The sequence below is a fragment of the Poromitra crassiceps genome (assembly GCF_964638095.1).
Source record: "Poromitra crassiceps genome assembly, chromosome: 1".
Lineage (NCBI taxonomy): Eukaryota > Metazoa > Chordata > Actinopteri > Beryciformes > Melamphaidae > Poromitra > Poromitra crassiceps.
Window position 1 is genome coordinate 76,896,084 of NC_139623.1, and position 21,998 is coordinate 76,918,081.

General features: G+C 44.4%; 2 protein-coding genes across 2 annotated transcripts in view; both read left to right on the plus strand.

The window, feature by feature from the left end:
* Positions 1-7,472, plus strand: part of slc43a2b (solute carrier family 43 member 2b) — a gene marked incomplete at both ends in the record, with an annotated part of 30,328 nt that extends 22,856 nt beyond the window's left edge. Inside the window, 5 exon segments of the mRNA XM_083643010.1 lie at positions 4,331-4,463; positions 5,517-5,649; positions 6,412-6,485; positions 6,761-6,884; positions 7,311-7,472. Of these exon segments, the coding sequence (XP_083499136.1) occupies positions 4,331-4,463; positions 5,517-5,649; positions 6,412-6,485; positions 6,761-6,884; positions 7,311-7,472 (626 nt within the window).
* A 7,432-nt stretch (positions 7,473-14,904) lies between these two features.
* Positions 14,905-21,998, plus strand: part of pitpnab (phosphatidylinositol transfer protein, alpha b) — a gene marked incomplete at its 3' end in the record, with an annotated part of 50,294 nt that continues 43,200 nt past the window's right edge. The window contains exon 1 of the mRNA XM_083633340.1: positions 14,905-15,014. Coding sequence (XP_083489466.1) covers positions 14,998-15,014 — 17 coding nt within the window. The 5' untranslated portion in view covers positions 14,905-14,997. The remainder of the gene's footprint in view (positions 15,015-21,998) is intronic.

Consider the following 21,998-nt stretch of genomic DNA (forward strand, 5'->3'; position numbering starts at 1 on the left):
ACGAAGCACCAGTCCTACAGCTCGTACACAGGCACGGAGCGGGAGCAGAAAGTGAAACAGCTGGCAGCCAGTCTATTAGCTCAACAACAGCAGTTTTTGCGTGCCAACAAAGTACAAGAAAATGCCACAGCGGCTAGCTACGAGGTAGCTCAGCTAATCGCCAGGCATGGAAAACCCTTCTCGGATGGCGAGTTTATTATGGAGTGCCTCGCTAAAGTAGCCGGGATCATTTGCCCAGAGAAAACGCAAGAATTAAACAACGTCAGTATGTCCAGAAAGACAATTGCCCGCCGAGTTGAAGACCTGTCGGCTAACTTAAAAGAACAAGTATCAGACAAAGCGAGTGCATGTGAGTTTTACTCAATTGCGTGTGACAAGAGCACAGACGCAACAGACACAGCCCAGCTGTTAATTTTTTTGCGGGGAGTTGACGACAACTTTGACATCACAGTGGAGCTGCTTGAGCTTTGCAGTCGAAAGGGCACCACGACGGGTAAAGACATTTTTGAAGCTGTATCCGCTGCAATTGACAACATAAAACTGCCCTGGGACAAGCTGTGTGGCGTTACAACGGATGGCGCTCCAGCAATGACAGGCGAGCGGAATGGAATGGCTTCTATGCTGTGCAGGAAGGTTAATGACAGTGGAGGCGAGGCTGTTAAAATGCACTGTATTATCCACCAAGAGGCACTTTGTGCCAAGGCAGTCCAGCTTGGTGATGTGATGAATATTGTGGTGAAAACTGTCAACCTAATTCGAGCACTGACTCAATCACAGACAATTCCAGGCCTTCCTGTCTGACGTTGATGCTGAATACAGAGATGTCATTTACCACTCTGATGTGCGCTGGCTCAGTCGTGGCTCTGTGCTTCAGCGTTTTTTTTCCCTGAGATGTGAAATTGACCAGTTTTTGAAAGAGAAAGACCGACCTCTTCATGAACTGAGTGACCCTTTATGGTTGGCAGACCAGTCTAAATACTGGCAAAAGACACTCAGAGACACAAAACTCCTTTTTTAAGCCTTGCAGCCTTTTATGTTATGTTGCAGTGTTTTGTGGACATTTTTTATAATGAATATTGGTGAAATGATCTCTCTGGCACAGAAACAATAGTTGAGAGTTGTGGAGGAAGGTGTGTGGAGACTGTCTTGTATTTTTTTCTCCTGTTCTTATTTTTTTAACCAGCCTTTTATTTGTACTGTCTTTTAAGAGAGAAAAAAATACTGAATATTGGTGAAGTGATCTCTGTCTTAACTTCTTGGCACAGAGACCAATAACCAAAAAGAAAAATGGCTAAGATACACAAATACCTACTGTAATAGGCAAGCACATCAATAAACTATAATGTCAACAGTAAACTGTTCAGTAGTCTCTTATAGTTATTTTAATGGAAAATTATTAGTCTTAGATTATTAGATTTTTCTGGTTTAAAAACACACTTCTTGCAGTGTAATTGGTTGAAAACTGCCGCGCGTATTGTTTGGCCCCTGACTGCTTATATTTTTCTGTATGTGGCCCACAATCAAAAAAGTTTGCCCACCCCTGCTCTATGGAAACAGAGCTGTCTTCTCCCACAGCCTTCTTAAACGCTTCCCAAAAGGTTTGCGATGCGCTAAACCCACCGTACACACGCTAGTCCCTCGGTGGGACCTGCCTCTGGTTTGATGCGCTCTGGGGGAGCCTCCTTTTGAGCCCATAGAGACACTGCATAACGCGTCATCATTCAGAAGCCACGCCCAAGACGGGGGAAAACGGAACCCCCCCCCCTCCAATCCTGGCGTTCCTATGTCGCGTGCATGGTTGGGTGTTGCACAAAAAGATTGTATATACGGAAGATGAACACTCCAACTTACTTCCTTGACAGCTAGATCCACATTTTTCTTCTCGCCAATTCTCAATGGCTTCTTTGCTTTCCTCGGGAGTACAAAAAAACTTTAACTGGCGATTTTTTACATTTGTTGTCTGCGCAGCCCACCACACAACAGCTTTTAGCTATGTTTAATTCAAGGAAAATGACGCTGGTGTGTGGAAATGAATGGAGCTTTTCCCCCGTGATGGGCGTGGCCTATTTCATGCAGTGTCTCTATCCATAGTATTCACATGACGTCACAAGCATTTTCCTACCAATATGGCACTACAATACACACAGCTCATTGGCTGGTTGTGTCACTTGATTGTAATCACCTGTTAATTGATTACAATCACCTGCTATTTTCCTACCAAGATGGCCATGTGGTGATGTAACAGAATACTATCAATAGATCAAATATCTCTCAAATTGCTCCTTTTGAAAACAGCCCTCCTCCTCTTGGCTCTCACTTCAGCCACCTTTGCGCGCTCTATCCGTATCTGCGTCCTGCCTCTCCATCAGACCAGATGGAAGCGCAGCCACTCTGTTGCCAAATCCCTCTTTTACGCCAAAGTCATTAGGCAGCTCTACAGCTATGTGTCTCTGGAGGGTTTTGTCCCTCCCCCTCATGGAGACCCATCAGAGGAGACGGCACACCGAATCTGTCCGATATGCGCGCTGTCCCAGTATGTGTTACGCACAGCGACGATTAGACAGACACAACAACTGTTTGTCCACTATGGGGTCCACTTCCCCGCGGGCTGCCCTCTCCAAATGGCGGCTTTCCCCACTGGCTCTGTGATGCCATCACATTAGCCTATGCCGCCTCAGGGACGGATCCCCCACAAAGCCTTAAGGCCCACCCCTCCACCAGAGCAGTGGCTTCTTCCAAGGCTCTCCTGAGAGGTATGTCAGTTGCAGACATTATGCACAGCGGCTTCTTGGGCCTCAGCTGGCACCTTTCATCTGCTTCTACCTGAGAGATGTCTCAGAAAACTCTCTGACACTCCTTGCTGGGCGCACGAGATGACAGGTGATTTACCCTCTCTCGCCCAGTCTCGTCCCAGGGAAAGAGTGCCGCGGAGTGCGTAAAATGAAGCCTGCGTTAGTTCATTCAAGACATGGAAGTCGCCCCAGCTGTAACCAGCTGACAGCCGCCGATTGGATCATCGTTGAACTATTCACAGCCATTCTCACAAGGTGCTCCGTTTAAAAATGGCCTGCTCTCTCACTCTGTTCTGCAGCTTCACCTATGCTGACACGTCTCACTGCGGCTGCTGGCAAAGCTTTGCCTCCACCACCCCAGCCTCCAACTTCTAGCTCAAGTCTGCATAGCTCAAAGGCTAATCATGTATTCTAGCTCAGAGTCTGCATCAAAATGTGAACATGTTTCCATGTCTTGCTTAAGGTTCCCTCTGTTACTCACTATGGTTTTTAATTTATCTGGAATCTTGTATCCCCATGGGGGGATTTTTGCGGCCCTCCCTGCTTGGCGTAGCTTGATGCTGCTGGGCCGGTTCAGGGAGAATTATATATCCGCTGTGTATAAGAATATGTTTCCTTAAGGGTTCTTCCCTCATTGGATAAAAATTGGCACCGACTATCCAATCAGAGATAAGTTTATATTTTCTGGGAAACGGAAGGTCAGATCGCGATGCCTATAAAGGACTATATGTACTTTTTTTCACCCCGAATCCAATCCATGGACCATGAGTCTCTACGAGTTACGGTTGCGGAGATACGTCCGCCCTGCCTGCAGGACTACAGGAGAGAGATAGAGGACAGCGGGGGGTTGGGGGTTTCAAGTCACTGACCAAACACTCTATTTCAGTGATTGCTGTCAAAATATCGAGCCATTTAACACTTATTTTAACACAAAAACATCGCTGAATGTACCTTTAAGTGGCCGATATGCAGACCTAAATGAGGAAGGTACCTGCTTATATGCAAATGAGCCAGGCGTGGGAGTAGCCAGTGGCGCCAAATATAAAAGTCTTCAGTCTATAGCTCACGCGAGGATTACATCCAACTGCGTAGCCCCCCAAAAGGGTCTCGCTAAAACTCAATAAACTAGAGGTTACTTTTAAACCTTTTGTTTTGGTCTTTGCAGACCCCATGGAAGAATAGTTGTTACTGTGGTAATGATGATCCTAAATAAACAATAAAACAATACTGTAAACAGCTGTAGTATCTTCTCAAAACTTTCTCTGGGGTTTGCTTTCTGACCCGTTCCATGACCGCCATTATTTTCTTTTGATATAGCTCTGCTTCCTCTGACTAATAATTAACTGGAACATAGTCATTAACCAGGAAGAATAAGCTCTCCCAACCGCCCCCCCTTCCCCCCCATCTCTCTCATCCCTCTATTTCTGTACCCTTCTCTCTCCAAACCTCTCTCCCACATTTCCACTCTATCTCACATTTATTTCCCTTTCTGACCCTTCTGTATGTTCTCTCTCTCTCTCTCTCTCTCTCTCTCCCAGTGAGTCTGTACTCGTCTATCTTCGGCATTATGCAGTTGCTGTGTCTGATGACCACGCCAGTGATTGGTCAGATCATGGACTGGAAGATGAAGGAGTGTGATGACGAAGAGGGAGAGAAGGAGCCCTGCAACAAGTGAGTCACATTTTAGTCATCTTTATTTATATTTAGACAGAGAGGGAAAGCCATTGCCTTAAAGCGCCTTCCCATTTATAGTTGCAGACATTTTGAATGGATATTTGCCAGTACAATGAATGAATGAATGGGGCATGTTGAATGGGATTCTTACTATTGAAATAATACCCCTAAGGCGTTATTTAGTACAGGGGTGTCAAATGCTGGAGAGACAGGGAGGAGTGAGATTGTGTATGTCCTCCTTATTGGGATAGGGATGTGTGCTGATACAGTATGGGCATATAAGGTTTCATGTTATATTATTAACTGGCATTTAGGTGACAATGCATCTCAGGCGATGTTGTGGAGTAATACAAAAGTAATGTAGCGAGTAGTGTAACAAATTACTTTCTCCAGGGAGTAATTAGGTAAAGTAAGGCATTACTTTTTAAAAGTAATGTGTAATGTGTAATACTGTATATTACTAGATATTAGCCCTTCCGGGTCCTAGATGTAAAAGTCAATGGGGTTTTTGTATGGGAATTTCGGTGAAATGGTTGAAATGAGGTCTTTTGAAGCACTTTCTGAAAATCATGCAAAAAACACAAAAACGCATTAAGCTTAGAAAATCATAAAAGTTGTCCTCATTGTGAAGATTAATCTTGCTGAACACAAAGTTTGCTGTTTCATAAACGTTTGTTAACCACAGACCTTATTTCATGCATTAAACCACAATTCCCATACAAAAATCCTGTTGCCTTTTACACATAGGAACCAGGAAGTGCAGGGACTTCTGGGTAAGCCTACAAAAAAACGTAATCTCTGTGGGACTCTATAGGTACCTTTCACAGCTAAGACATGTGTTATGCATAATGTGTATTGTCCCGAAAATAATAAAAAATAATAAAACCCTGGGAAAAAACTAAACTGGCTCACTGGTTGCCCATGAGCTGGTATACCTAGCTATGCTTTATGGGAATTCAATCAGACTGCTTGCAAGAAACTAAGCTTTGTATATTGGGTGTGTTGTATAATGTGAACTCTGTTTGCTGTATTCTCTCCTGTAAACACTAGGGGTGAGACTAAGGTCAAATGCAGAGACAGAAAGATCCAGAAGGTGACCAATGCCATGCGAGCGTTCATCCTCACTAACGTCCTGTTAGTGGGATTTGGGATCACCTGCCTCGTGCCAAATCTCCCCCTGCAGGTGAGTGGTCCATATTAGCTGTGGTAGATATAGATAGTATTCCCATGATGTCACAAGCATTTTCCTAGTACCAATATGGCACTACAATACACACAGCTCATTGGCTGTTTGTGTCATTTGATTGTAATCACCTGTTAATTGGTTACAATCACCTGTTATTTTCCTACCAAGATGGCCGTGTGCTGATGTAACAGAATACTATCAATACACACAGGCCTTCCATGTCTTTTGAGTTGATGCCATTTTGAAGTTATTGATTTGCAATATTTCACAGACTACTGACAGCAGACACACCCAAATATGTAACAGTCTCCATTTGTAATTAATTATTCAGGCATTATTTCAAATTCCCAACATCTAGCAATACAATTATACAGTGTAGTGTGCAGGTTTGATATCAGGGTTAAGCATGGGCCAGGACCACATTTTCTCACTACACTTATTATATGTAATATTATATTTATAATTTTCACATATTATTTACATTAAACATTGTACATTTTTGTACATACTATATATCATGTAGTCATTGTGATTTTTACCATGTAGTACACTGAATGAAGTCTATGAGCACATAATAAAGTTGGCAACTACTGTTACAGTTGATGTCTGTTGAAATGGATATGTCTATATTCTTAATACATCTAGCAGAAACAGAGTATTACTTCAGCCGGTCATGGCCTTGTGAGATTGTGCAGCTGACCAAACGTCTTAATATTTATTCTGTTTACATTACATTTCTTTCTATTCATTTATTCTCAGATTGCCTCATTTGTCTTACACACTGTGGTAAGAGGGTTCTTACACTCTGCTGTCGGAGGCCTCTATGCTGCTGTGTAAGTGTCATTGTACTCCCTAACTTCACATCACACAACTACACATACGCACGCACGCACGCACGCACGCACGCACGCACGCACGCACGCACGCACGCACGCACGCACGCGCACACACACACACACACACACACACACACACACACACACACACACACACACACACACACACACACACCATTCAGGTCCTCTGATTATAACCGTGCAAGTTTGGAGTATATGTGGATGCAGCTGAAAACTGACCAATCTCCTGTCTCCCTCCTCCCTCTCCCCAGGTATCCCTCGTCCCAGTTTGGCAGTCTAACAGGCATGCAGTCTCTGGTCAGTGCTCTGTTCGCTCTGCTGCAGCAGCCCCTGTTCATGGCCATGATGGGACCCCTGGAGGGAGACCCACTCTGGGTACGAATATACGCACACACTCATACACACTCACGCACAAATTAAAGGAGCACTTCACCGAAAAATAATGCCGATTTATTTTTGCACATGATCTCACACATCCCGAAAGCTGTAAACAGTTTTGCAGACATTTATTTAGTTTAGCAGTTATTGAGAGTTGGTTTGAGTTAAGTTGATGCCAGTGATGTCATCAAAAGACTTGTAATTAATACAACCCGATGAGTCAGTACCTTCCAATGACATTACTGGCATCGACTTTACTCAAATCGACTATTAATCACTGTAAAACTAAATGAACGTCTGCAAAACTGTGGACAGTTTTCAGATATGTGTGAGCTCATGTGCAAAATAAATAATAATTGTTTTTCAGTTAAAATGCCCCTTTAAGCCTTGAGGGCCTGCTAAAATTCTGGTGTTGTTCTCCAGGTCAACGTTGGTCTTCTTGGAGTCAGTATGCTGGGCTTCCTGTTGCCTCTCTACCTGGTCTGCTACAGACGCACGCTCTACAGAGAGCAGCAGGACAAGGAAAACAACGCCAAGATTTACATCAAAATCAACGGCTCTGACAAGCCTGAGGCCTTCGTCTAGAGACAAATAGATAAAGAGAATCAGATGGAGAGAAAGAAAGACAGAGATTCTACAATCCACTGATATCTACATGCATACATACATACACACACACACACACACACACACACACACACACAAGCACACACATAAGGACAATTAACATTTCTATTAATTATTAGAGTTGTTTCTCATTTCGTTTGGCCACTTTCCTGTGGTACGGGGGGCTTTTGTAAAGAACAAAGAAAGATGAAAGAAAACATTTAAATAACAAAAAACACAAGGCACTGCAGCAGTACCTCGGAAACACAGCAGTAAACTGGCCAAATGAGTAACAACTGTAGCTACAACACTTAGACTATCATTGTTGGTGTACATGTCCCACTGCGCGTGTCCCACACACACACACACACACGCACACACGCTCACACGCACGCACACACGCACACACACGCACACATACATACACACACACACACACACACACACACACACACACACACACACACACTGTCACGTCTCTTTTTCAACAAGCCCACCAAGGGAAACTGATGCTGTGGTTGTCACGGAAACGTGTCACCAAGTAGCTAAATGAAATGTGGAGGGGGAAAGGAAAGAGGAATGGCCCCTCTGCATTCCCCCAAATCCTCGGACTCCTCCTTTATTCCTCCTTTCCTAAGCAGCATGTCAGTGGAAGCCCCATTCCACGTTCTCCTCATAGGAGCTGAGAAGGAAACCGAGAGAGCCTGGCTTCATTAGCCAATGAATTTCCACCTCCAAAATCAGCAAGACTCTGCTAAATGGCACGCTAAATAGATTGTCTCACAACCTTTTCCATTATTGCAGATTTTTGTTTTCTCTTGTGCGTTAGGTTGATTGTAAAGTAACCATCTGAAGCCTTAATATGGTGCTACCTCCTATCAGGCTACTAAAAAAAAGGTAAAGTCCCAACGATTGTCAAAATTTGTTTTGCATTTGACCCATCCCCTGGGGGAGCGGTGAGCAGCAGCAGCGCCGCGCTCCGGAATCATTTGGTGATCTAACCCCCCAATTCCAACCCTTTGATGCTGAGTGCCAAGCAGGGAGGCAATGGGTCCCATTTTGATAGTCTTTGGTATGACTCGGCCGGGGATCGAACTCACAACCTCCCAGTCTCAGGGCGGACACTCAAACCAGCTACTACCTACCTACTCCTCAGCTGGATTCTTTTACAGGATGATGGCTGAAGATAAGTGTGGACTAAATTGCATTAATGGATGACAGAGAGGAGAGATGTGTCTGCGGCTGGTAGAAGAAGACTTTCTCCAGATGTTATGAGCAGACAGTATTGCTGATGTGTCTGGGGTTGGTAGAAGAAGACTTTCTTCAGATGGTTATGAGCAGACAGTATTGCTGATGTGTCTGGGGTTGGTAGAAGAAGACTTTCTTCAGATGTTATGAGCAGACAGTATTGCTGATGTGTCTGGGGTTGGTAGAAGAAGACTTTCTTCAGATGGTTATGGGCAGACAGTATTGCTGATGTGTCTGGGGCTGGTAGAAGAAGACTTTCTCCAGATGTTATGAGCAGACAGTATTGCTGATGTGCCTGGGTTGGTAGAAGAAGACTTTCTTCAGATGGTTATGGGCAGACAGTATTGCTGATGTGTCTGGGGTTGGTAGAAGAAGACTTTCTCCAGATGTTATGAGCAGACAGTATTGCTGATGTGTCTGGGGCTGGTAGAAGAAGACTTTCTCCAGATGTTATGAGCAGACAGTATTGCTGATGTGTCTGGGGCTGGTAGAAGAAGACTTTCTCCAGATGTTATGAGCAGACAGTATTGCTGATGTGTCTGGGGCTGGTAGAAGAAGACTTTCTCCAGATGTTATGAGCAGACAGTATTGCTGATGTGTCTGGGGCTGGTAGAAGAAGACTTTCTTCAGATGGTTATGGGCAGACAGTATTGCTGATGTGTCTGGGGTTGGTAGAAGAAGACTTTCTCCAGATGTTATGAGCAGACAGTATTGCTGATGTGTCTGGGGTTGGTAGAAGAAGACTTTCTCCAGATGTTATGAGCAGACAGTATTGCTGATGTGTCTGGGGCTGGTAGAAGAAGACTTTCTTCAGATGGTTATGGGCAGACAGTATTGCTGATGTGTCTGGGGTTGGTAGAAGAAGACTTTCTCCAGATGTTATGAGCAGACAGTATTGCTGATGTGTCTGGGGCTGGTAGAAGAAGACTTTCTCCAGATGTTATGAGCAGACAGTATTGCTGATGTGTCTGGGGCTGGTAGAAGAAGACTTTCTGCAGATGGTTATGGGCAGACAGTATTGCTGATGTGTCTGGGGTTGGTAGAAGAAGACTTTCTGCAGATGGTTATGGGCAGACAGTATTGCTGATGTGTCTGGGGCTGGTAGAAGAAGACTTTCTCCAGATGTTATGAGCAGCCAGTCTTTGCGGATTATTATGGGACTGGTTGTCTTTCTTCTTTGAGGGAATGAACTTCATATTACAGTATAAATCTACTGTATCATAGAATGTGTTATTGAATGAATGTGATGGTGTTTTTAGTGGCCTTTACTGTCCTCTGTTGGAGGGAGATGGAAACAAACTGCAGTACATCTGTAAAAGCAAAATCAGCTTATGTTCACTATTTATTGTCTTCCTTTAGCTTTGATTTTTTTACTCTGAGTAAGTTAGCCAGATGTATCTTACTGTATACCGTTATTTAAAAGATAAGGTTACTTTATCAATGAACTTGCTGCGTTGAACAATTTCTCTACATATCTGTGAAAATGGCCATCTATTTCATTTTGGGAGGTGATGAGAGTCAAGGGTTTTTTAAACACCTATTTAATATTGTCTACTGCCAATCCATACTCAAAATCCTCAGACTCAGATGCCTTAACTGATAATATCTCATCCAGTCTGTCTACTTACCTACTCTTATTGTAAGAGAAATCCAGCACTTTAAATCCCTAATAACCCCTTAAACATTTCACACTAACTCATCAATGCAGTTCAGCACTTCATGCACGATATCTACCTTGAAAGAAATTCCCTAATTGTGAGCTCCTCCCACCAATGTTCAGATATCTATTTATTTCATTTCATGCTCACTGTTCATCATAAATCCTGTGGCATATTTAAATCTGACTGCGCTAGCAACTAAATGTATGTCTGATGATATGAATGTGCTGTTGACCTTAGAGCTCTTTCTTATATCATAGCAGATAATGTAGCCAGAGATGTTTTGTTATAGAGGCATTACTATTTGACCACAGAAGAATGTATAACGGCTAATAAACTTGCATTGATCTTGTCATGGTTTTGTCACTGTTCAGTAGCCTGCATTGTAGGCCTCTGTGTAACTTAATGTGGGTTCCCTGATGACTATTCTATCACCAACTTAGCCATCCTGAGTGCTGATGCTTTTATAATTGACAGATCCAAAAGCAGTTGTCCTACACACAGGAGATATCCTGGCTTTCTATATTTCGTGCAGGCCTTGCTTCCCCCACATGAGGGAGACTCGGCGATCACAGATGAAAAGCGAGTGTGGGAGCTGAAATGTTGCTGAAATCTGTTCATCACACTACTGCAGGCAGGGTCAAAGCCACTCAACCACATGCTCTCAATGGACACAAACCTTCTTGCTAACCAAATAGCTGGACAGCTACCAAGCCCCTGACTTGGACACCATTACTACCAAAGTTCACTCCGGTTTCTTGTTCTTACATTTGAAATGTAAATGGTTTTTATCTAAATGGTTACATTCAACTCAATCTCAGTAACTTGTCGAATCAGGATTTACTATTAACATCGGACTAGTGATGAGTCGTTACATTAAACTCATTAAACTGACACCATTTTGGCTTACCGTATTAATTCCTACAATTGTGGCCGGTGCCTTGAGTGAGTTGATTACAGTGATTCAGTGCGCTGTCATAAAGGTCATACGGTGATTTGAAGAAATAAAGGCTGCTATCTAATGAGAGCCTGTCTAAATAAAAGCCCCACAATTGGAGGAAATACTGTATCCACCAAATGTTTCAGTGACATTTTATATTCAAGATAGGAAGAAATCTACTTTGTTTCTCTCAGATCTGAAGTAGGATGTATTTGCAGCACCTTGGCTTTCTCTGGATGACTGAACAATTTGATCCAGTCAGACGGAACACACTCCGGTCCCCTGTGTTAAAAATGGGGACCACAACCTCTGCCTTCTAGTCTAGCAGTTGCTAGCAGAAGTTTTCACCACAGCTCCTAGGAAGCCAGAACCAAGCAAGAACCAGTGGACATATCAGGAGAAGGACCTCACTGGTCCACAACTTAAAGACGAGATGAACCCAACAGAGCCCAAGTGGCGTGTGGGTCAGAGTCACGTTTCAGACTGAAAAACAAAACTTGTCTGAGATGACAGGTTGAGAGGCGGGCCATAGTAGCATGTCGATGATTTGATTTGACAATTCTGGGGACTGGATTTGGCTTTGGCCAATCCTGGCATGTTCCGCCCCCAAATCGAGTGGGATTCAGCGTGTTGTGGCGCTACGTGAGAGAGCCGTAGGCGGCCAGCTGCCTTTGTGTGGAGCAGAGCGGAGAGTGCAGACTGTCGGCCTGGAATCTCCGAGGGGCCGGGGTCTGAATTCAGCCTTAACTACGTTAACTAATGTTATCCTGGAATGCGATTTTAACGAGCCAGTTACATTTCTTTGCATTCTTATACATTACCATTTGCTTTATTTTGTATGTTACATACAATTGCCCAAGTTATTAGTTCGTTTATGGGCTAGAGATTCTGCCAGGTTACAGACACTAGGCGCCATTTTCTCCTTCATTTGGAGGAGAAAATTCTCCTGAAATAAAGATTGATTGACAGCTGCCATGTCGTGGTCGGTCGTGATATGATTGGTTGAAATGGGGTAGAAATTTGATACTGTAGTACGAAACACAATGTGAGTTCATGTGACTGGATGATTTACCAGGCTATGAAATCGCCGCCATGTTGGTTCTTACGGGGGAAAAGGCTTATAGCTTGTTTGCAAACACGTGATTCCGATGACGTCGCTGGGGGGCAGCTCTCCCAGAGCTACTATGGAGAATGGAGGAAAGCAAGTATGCAAGAGTGTTGGATGCTGCTCCACGCTGCAGGTATCACCAGAAGATTACAACATATAGGATATGATCCATATTATACAATGAAGAGAAGTGATTTTTCCAGCAACTTGTCCAAGCTGCTGCTGGTTTCCCCCCAGCATGATCACGTGGTTCACAAACAAGCCAATGGCCAATGGTCTCGCCCCGGTCGCAATCTTGACGTGACGTCACCTGAAAACAACATAATGGGATTTTAGAATGGGGATTTCGGTTAAATGCATGAAAAAAGGTATGTGGTTAACAAGCTTATGGGAGTGGAAATGTTCAGCAGGATAATGTTCACAAACGAGGACCACTTTTATCACTTTTTCAGAATCAGCTTTATTGCCCAAGTATGTGCACAGCAGAGGTTGTACTTCCTACGCGCATAAAAAATTAAGGTCCAATTCGAAAATGGGAGTGATCTGATCAACGGGCACGACGCCCCCCCCCCCCCCCACCACCACCACCACATACACACACACACACACACACACACACACACACACACACACACACACACACACACACACACACACACACACACAGACATCCCTGGCAGACACACACACTTTATGCTTGGGATTGGGGATTACAATGTATTTCCAAAATGATAAAAACTGATAATATAACACATTTAGGAGAATGGGGTACTATTGGCATGGTAAAACAGCTCAAGGGGTACATAACACAAAAAAGGTTGGGAACCACTGAGTAGAGTGCTGTCCGTGGTGCTGACCAGGGTTACTGTTTGTAGTATGAGAGGTGTCGCAGACTTTTTCTTTCAGTTGTCTGCTCTGTGATAGATGTGTCTGCTAATTAATATGATGAAGGAGGTGTGTACCGTGTGTGCATGTGGGGAAGCCAGAACCAAGCAAGAACCAGTGGACATATCAGGAGAAGGAGGTGGAGCTGGATAGGCCACACAGCACACACACTCAGAACAATACATCAATCACTAATAGGCACTAACATGGAACCCACAGGGTTCCACGAGAAACAACCTGGTGAAAAAGCACATCATGAAGGCTGAGGGGCTACTTCTTGATGTAGAGATCAGAGTGCTGTCCATGGTGCTGACCAGGGCTACTGTTTGTAGTATGAGAGGTGTTGCAGACTTTTTCTTTCAGTTGTCTGCTATGTGATAGATGTGTCTGCTAATTAATATGGGATGTGTGTACATGCGTGCATGTGGGGAAGCAGGTGACAATAATGTTGCCAATTTACTACAATAATTCATGAATACAAGCAGCTAAACCATAACATTCCTAATTGACATTTTTAGTATGTCAGAAATATATTGGGAAACATTTGCTGCACAATTAAAAATGTATTCAAAATAAATTGATCAAGTGAAGCTATTGGTGGTGTATGTGATTCATTAGGCTACTGGCTTTTAATGTAGCATCAGGTTGTCATGGCCACAGTCTATACCTTTAACTGTACGCTACTACTTGAGATGTATTAGTATTCATGGGGTGGGAGCAGGCTTGGAGATGAGGAATGATAAGCGGATGCTGGCAGGCGGATACAGATGCGCTATAAATACAGCAGCAGTGCACTGTTACATAATGTCTGTTCTGAACACACATCATCCAATAGACCAGGCCTTCCAACGTGCATTCTGGGGACCTCCAGGGGTCCTTAAAGTCCATCGAGAGCAAAGATAAAGTAAAAACTACAAAAAAAAATGGATAAGAAAATACCGTCACTGCATTTCCCACCCAGATGTTTGGACGTTTTGGTCATTCATACCTCATAGGCTTAGAGGACTGACGCCCCCTGCGTCAGTGCCAGCGACTGAGCGATGGTCCCCGTCATGAGATCCTCGGATTGGACCTATTGTGGATAACCCCACTCCCACGTCACTGTGTGACTGCGATGATGACACACATACTGTACACTCTTTATAAAAAGGGTTCTGCATAGTAGGTCTTACAGAAAGGTTTTTCATAGCACCGAGTTCAAGAACCCATTAGAATGAATGAGCTGTTTCAAATCAGCATAATTAAAGTAACGTTTTCAAGATCCATTATTGAGTTCTATGTTCTAAATATTTTTTATTATAATTTTAACAAATCAGACTAGGATTCTTTGAGTCAGTGTGTCCAACAGCAACAAAAAAAAAGATAAAAAATAAATAAATAGGAAAGTCTGTGTGTGTGCCTATACTGCCTAGTAACGTACCAGGCCTTCAGTGCTGCCGCACGCAACAGCAACGCCGCGCCGCGGCCCCGACCAGGAAGTGAATTTGAAGAAAATAAGAGGCTGTGTGGAGGCAGAATGACATAGAGGGGGAGAGCGCGAGGTGGGAGAGGAGCAAACGGAGAAGGAGAGAGGAGAGACTCACGGAGGGAGAGGGATCGAGCGTGTTTCTGGAGCCGTATTGAGCGATCGATCTCCCTCTGGGATCTACTACTACACCGCCAAAAATGCTCATAAAGGAATTGTAAGTAGTACCATGTGAATGTGTGTGTGTGGGTGCGCGCACGAGAGAGATGAGCGCGTGTGTGTGCGCGCGTTTATCCGGCTGGTTACGCAGCAGCTGACATTGTGGCCAGTCGCCCGAGAGAGTGGAATTACAAGAGTGCAGCCAGGGTTATGTCTTTTAGTTATCACTCCATGGCCGTCATTATTTTTTCATCTGCAGATTCCGCACGACACTGCATCAAGGGTATTTGCCACATATATAGAGCATCGTGTGGAGGCTATTTGCATCAGCAGCCCGGCTCCCAGGCAGGCATGGCTGCTGTGCCCTTCACATTTGCATCAATTCGGGGCCTTGGATTCATTCTACTAGCAAAATAAAAAACATTGCCCTTCTATCTGGTGTTCATTTGAAAGGTGTGGTGCTGAGCTGAGAGAGGGATGGCTGGCTGCTGTGCGCTGCGGTGATGAGAGGCGAGCTGCGCCGTGCCGTGCCATGCCATGCCAGCATCCAGCCTCTATAAGCCGCTGCTGTGGCCATGTTATTGATGCGCGGTGGTGAAGGTGAAACGACTGATGGAGCATTCCGGCATTTAGCCTACCTCCTCCCCTCTGGAGGAATGGGGATGGAGAGGCGGGAGGTGTTGTTGGGGGACCCAGAGCGGAGGGATTCACGAGGGGGGTGTGGGGGTGGATGGGGTGGGCCATGCGGGAGGGGGGTGGGGGGGTGTCGAGGTTTTGATGCACCACTTCCACAGTCCTACCAGCTCGGATTAGAATTTATTTGATATTATTATTATTATTAGTATTATTATTATTATTATTATTATTATAGGTAATAATAATAATAATAATAATAATAATATATTGGGCCTAATGTGGAATACAGGCTGTACCTGACTGAGGCATGTTCAAGACCCATTCAATATGTTGGGTGTTGATTGGTTCGGTTGGATGGATTGGGCTGATATTGGCCTTGAAAATCAGATTATCCTTTTTCCCCTTACTCCTCTGAGGGGTTTCAGTCTGTATTACACCTGTGACGCCTGTCTCAGGAGCATTCAGGAGCTGACAAGTCACCTAAGAGGATTTCATGGGTTTCAGTGGTTTTAGTGTCTGTCCCATGGTGGTCCAAGTGTTGTTTCAGAAGCTGCCAAGACTTCTGGGGGGAAACGCTGAATCCTTGTTTTTCTTCTTCTTCCATGAAAATAGGAACATTTAAAGACACAATCGAAAAGTATCTGGTATCAGTAACTGGCCTTCTAAGAATCCATATTGGTCGAAGTCTAGTTTGAATAGACTCTACATGCATACATTTCTCATTTCTTGATTCCTTCCCACATGTATTTAATCAATAAATGGCCCCGGCCAAAATGCTCAGGATCAGAATGATGGCTCGGGCTAAAGATCTGGAGTGATTAGGGAGAGTCTGGGCCTCAGCAGGAGGCTGCCTGGAAATTAATGAAATCGGTCACGATGAAATGCTGAACCCACTGTCAACATGCACACACATGTAGGCACATGTAGGCTCCAGGAGCTTTGGTAGGTGCAGAACCATTACAGGAGCCCAGTAGGCTACAACACATACTGCAAGTGATCGCCTCATTCAAAACCAGATAGATCCTCATCCTACAAGGCTGTAAGCAAATGTGCATCAGTGAGTGCAGATAGATTAATCAACAACAGCGAAGACGCTGGTGGGTTGATTATTTGATATATACCGGTATGTGCTTCTGAGGTGATATAATGGAGATGGCCATAGTGTTTTCTATGGTATTTTTCTGTTGAATGCACACACCATGCATAGCCAACATAGCAACAGAGCGGAGCGGTCAGTGTGTTGACCTGAACACGATGGGCGTAGAAAGGACGCGTCCTCCTCCTCTTTGGGGCTGTTCCGCGGCCGGTCTGAACAGAGTTCACAGGGTGACTTTTATGAATGGAAGTGGGAATGGAGAAGACGATGCCTTCCCCTGCGAAACGTATAGGCCACTACTCCTCCCGGTATTTGCGAAACAAAATCACTGAAGTGAAAAAGTTCTGTCACAAAATCCTTGCACATTTTTAAGTGGGTATACAGAAATCCCGGAGCTTTCCCAGTGGGTAGCCTGCAGTGTATAGAGCGTTCAGAGTTGTGCCATGTTTGTTGAATACCCTATGCTGAGAACAGCAGGAGTGCCATGTTTGTTGAGTACAACAATGCGTGAGAACAATGTGTGACATCAACTCTGCAAGCTATAGACTACACACCACTGAGTAAGACTCAGACTCTCGGCTGATATTTCGGTGTTTTCGGTGTATAGCAGATACCAAAATACTTCCGCTTCCGTACTTCCGGACGCTTCTCGTCCCTGGTCCCTCAATGGTGGAATGAGCTCCCCCCTTCGGTCAGAACGGCCGAATCACTGCCAATCTTTCGCCGGGGACTAAAAACTCACCTTTTCAGGCTACATGTACACCTGGGCCCTTCTTGAACTAACATCTTAAAAAAAATATATATATATATTAATGCTACATGTTACTTATTCCTTCTCAAACTACTTCCTACATGGTGCTAGTCTATCAAAATATCTTCGCTGTCATTGATTGTGTTGCATAGTGGTTTTCTGTACTGTTGACAAATTGTGATATTGTAAGTCGCTTTGGACAAAAGCGTCTGCTAAATGACGTAATGTACACTGTGGTCCTTGTTAACAGTCCGATTGGTGCGAGAATGCAGTTTATCAATCGATACTTTTTGAGGTGTTTTAGGTCCAGATGACATTTCGGCTAATCTCTATAAACAGATACCTGCACGAGACGTCGTCAGACTGTGAACAACAACGGAAGCTGAACGTGAAGTCTTGGCGCGGACATCCACTCCTACACCGAAAACGCCCAAATATCGGCCGTCTGTCCCAGAGTCTTAGTAGTCGTGAGATGTACTTGCCTAAACCCAACCACATTATGTTACTTGCCAAAACATAATAAGGAAACATGGTGTAGTTTTCAAACCATGAAACGGTGTCACAGGACCCGGGCCGGAATTCCCGGTGCTTGGTGCTCCGAGCCTCTTTACCCGAGCAGGGTGGAACCTGACAGCACAAATTATGCACAAAGCCACACCTGCTCTTCCTGGTTACTTTACGAAGCCACACCTGCTCTTCCTGGTTACTTTACGAAGCCACACCCGGGCCCCGTTCCAATACCCATACTTGTACTTCTTTCTTGTAGTATGTACTGCCGCTGCCCTCACAAAGTATGGATTGTAGTGTGCAGCATGCATGCAAAATGCATACTATTGGGACACACTACATCTGTCGTCACGTGAGCTTCCTAAACTCCGACCTCTTGCTCACTTCCGCCGACGTCCGAAGCGCCACATTTGAGTTTTTTTTTTTTTTTTTTTTTTTTTTTTTCAATAAACAAAGTCTGGCAGTAACAAACAGTACATTATACAAAAAATTCAGACTAAACATTTACAAAATTGGAACAGACAATCAAATAAACAAAATAAAATAAATAAAGCAAAAACATTAAGTCAGAGATCTAAACAGGAATCAAGATATGCATGTTTTGGTACACACCATGCTTGTTTGGTTTTAACATATTTCAAGGCTTTCTTAAAGTTAATTATCTCATTCATGAACACGCAGCTCAGTCAGTGCGACGTAACTCCAGTAGGTGGCGGTAATGCACAAAAAGTTATTGCCAACCGCCATAAAACATTAGAAGAAGAAGAAGAAGACATAACTTCCTGCTGCACAAAGGATTGTGGGGAAGTTTGGCTGAAGCAGCATGCATCGATGCATACTCCGAAATAGGAGCTGATGTAGTACAACATCCTGGTACTCTTGGCATACTGCATCTGACATACTATGTATTGGGACATACTAAATCTTTTTTTGCCTACTAAATAGTATGGAAGTATGGGTATTGGAACGGGGCCCTGCTCTTCCTGGTTACTTTACAAAGCCACACCTGCTCTTCCTGGTTACATTACAAAGCCACACCTGCTCTTCCTGGTTACTTTACAAAGCCACACCTGCTCTTCCTGGTTACTTTACAAAGCCACACCTGCTCTTCCTGGTTACATTACAAAGCCACACCTGCTCTTCCTGGTTACTTTACAAAGCCACACCTGCTCTTCCTGGTTACTTTACGAAGCCACACCTTCTCTTCCTGGTTACATTACGAAGCCACACCTGCTCTTCCTGGTTACTTTACGAAGCCACACCTTCTCTTCCTGGTTACATTATGAAGCCACACCTGCTCTTCCTGGTTACTTTACAAAGCCACACCTGCTCTTCCTGGTTACTTTACAAAGCCACACCTGCTCTTCCTGGTTACTCTTCCTGGTTACTTTACAAAGCCACACCTGCTCTTCCTGGTTACTTTACAAAGCCACACCTGCTCTTCCTGGTTACTTTACGAAGCCACACCTTCTCTTCCTGGTTACATTACGAAGCCACACCTGCTCTTCCTGGTTACTTTACGAAGCCACACCTTCTCTTCCTGGTTACATTATGAAGCCACACCTGCTCTTCCTGGTTACTTTACAAAGCCACACCTGCTCTTCCTGGTTACTTTACGAAGCCACACCTGCTCTTCCTGGTTACTTTACAAAGCCACACCTGCTCTTCCTGGTTACTTTACAAAGCCACACCTGCTCTTCCTGGTTACTTTACAAAGCCACACCTGCTCTTCCTGGTTACTTTACGAAGCCACACCTGCTCTTCCTGGTTACTTTCGGAACGTGCCGTTCATCCTGGCTGGTCTTCCTATGCAAGAAAGATTGACTGTGCATACAGTACATGCTGTTTTTATGCACCCCTCTAGTTCACACACATACACACAGTCACCTAAATGAACATGGTAACTGTTTTATTCTAGTAGAACCGCCTTCAGCCACTTTGCAGCTTCACTAGAGGAATTGAGAGTTACAAGAAATGGCTCACTGCCCCCAGAAATAAAGAGTTTTAAATAGACAAAACGATTAATGTCCTTGTTGTCCTGGTTGCTAATGGCCAAAGGGTGCATACATCTGCACATTCCTCTCCAACACGAAAAGGACAACAGCTGCTCAGTATGCTACTGGAAAACAAACAGGTGCTGATGCTGCACCTCATCCTGGATTAGTCTTGGATTAGTCACGCAATTACTTCTACTAGTGCAGTGCCCGTTCCCCCCATGCACCACCGCGTGGGCGCTCCTACCCTTCCCTCCCCCCACCCTGCACACACACACACACACACACACACACACACACACACACACACACACACACACACACACACAAACTGCACTCCGTCAGGTCCCCCATAAGCGCACTTCCCAAGTTTGAAGTGATCCAACAAACGGTTCAACAGACATACTGAAAGTCCTGGAAATAGTACTGGCGTTGAGGCTACAACGCTATCAACAATGTGACCACGCAGCCGTAAAGTAATGACGCTGATAGAAAGACACGTGGAGATTTAATTTCAGGCTATTTTAATACAATCGCAAATATTGGTAACGTTACACTTTTGAAGAGCTCTTCCTACAGCTAATGTTAGCTGCGCCTGCCTGCAGTCAATACACTGATTATACGTAACGTTGCATACCCAAATGCCAGCCAATCTGAAGGCAGAGATCTCTCTCTGATTGTGTACTTTGAAATTGTGTACTGATTGTGTGCAGTGAAAAATCGTCTTTATGTCTGTCTCAGTGGTCTCCGTGTCCACTCATAACAGCGTCTCAGTTACTGTCGAGAAACTCACCTGGTGACGTCACGCGATGTTTTGTTTGTGCTCATGGTCACTCCACCCAGTTTCACGACAGCTCCAGAGAGGAGCGTTCGTTTTATGTCCAGGCGGGCGGAGTAGAATTTAACACCAATTTATTCATAATAATCATCATCAGTATATAAATGGGAGCTGGGGCTCTGTCTGTCTGTCTGTCTGTCTGTCTGTCTGTTTGTTTGTTTCTCTGTTTCTCTGTCCCACTGTGATGTCATAAATCCCACTGTGACATCATCAGTGATGACATAAATCCCACTGTGACATCATCAGTGATGTCATAAATCTGACATCATCAGTGATGCTGGTTTCATTGGCCGCACAGCAGCCGAGCTGCGCGGCTGAGCTGCGGATGCGAGCTGCAGGGCCGCAAATTAATAACTCATTAACTCAAATCAACTCTCAATAACTGTCAAACTATTCATCATTCATCTAGTTTGACAGTTATTAAGAGTTGATTTGAGTTAACGAGTTATTCATTTGAGTTAGTGTGGACCAGTGATGTCACTGGTCCACACTTTAACACGTTCACTGCCAACGACGTGTTAACACGTTTTCAGAATCCAGCTGTTGACTGCCAACGACGTGTTAACACGTCAAAAAAATCGACATCTCTTATATAAGTATTGGACGTGTACAACGTGTACAACCCATTCCACCGACCCACTAAGTGGCGACAAGGAAGGAGGAAGGCAAGCAAAAAGCAGTGTGACGAAGCCATTCTCATGAAAATGGATTGGCGAAAACGCTTTCGTTTTCGCGCTGATTGCTGGCAGTGCGGGATTGCAAATTTGCATAATAGATCACGGATGGAACACACTTTGAAACACGCAGCATAAATATGACCAGAATCGCAAAAGCTTGATCAAAGCTCTCAACCAAAACTCCAAGAAGCGAGCGAGTCCAACCAGACTTCCTCAAAGAGCGGCCGCTCAGACAGGCACAGCCGCACAGCAGCTGCAAAGCAGTGAGACTGGTGACAAGCTTGTGACACGGCCGCTGGCTGCAGCCAAGAGGAACGCCCACGGAGGGAGGAGTTGGAAGCAGAGGGGAGTTTCCTGCTGTTATGGAGGAAATTACTGTTCAAAACTATTGTTTAGGTCTTACTGATGCCAAAAATGAATGGTTAAAGTGACTGTTCTATCGAATTTCACAAAAAGCCGTTTATCTCTGAATAATTTTTCTGACGCTGAAACCATGCTGTATTCAACTGCTAATGCTTACATAACTACTAACTCTACAAACTA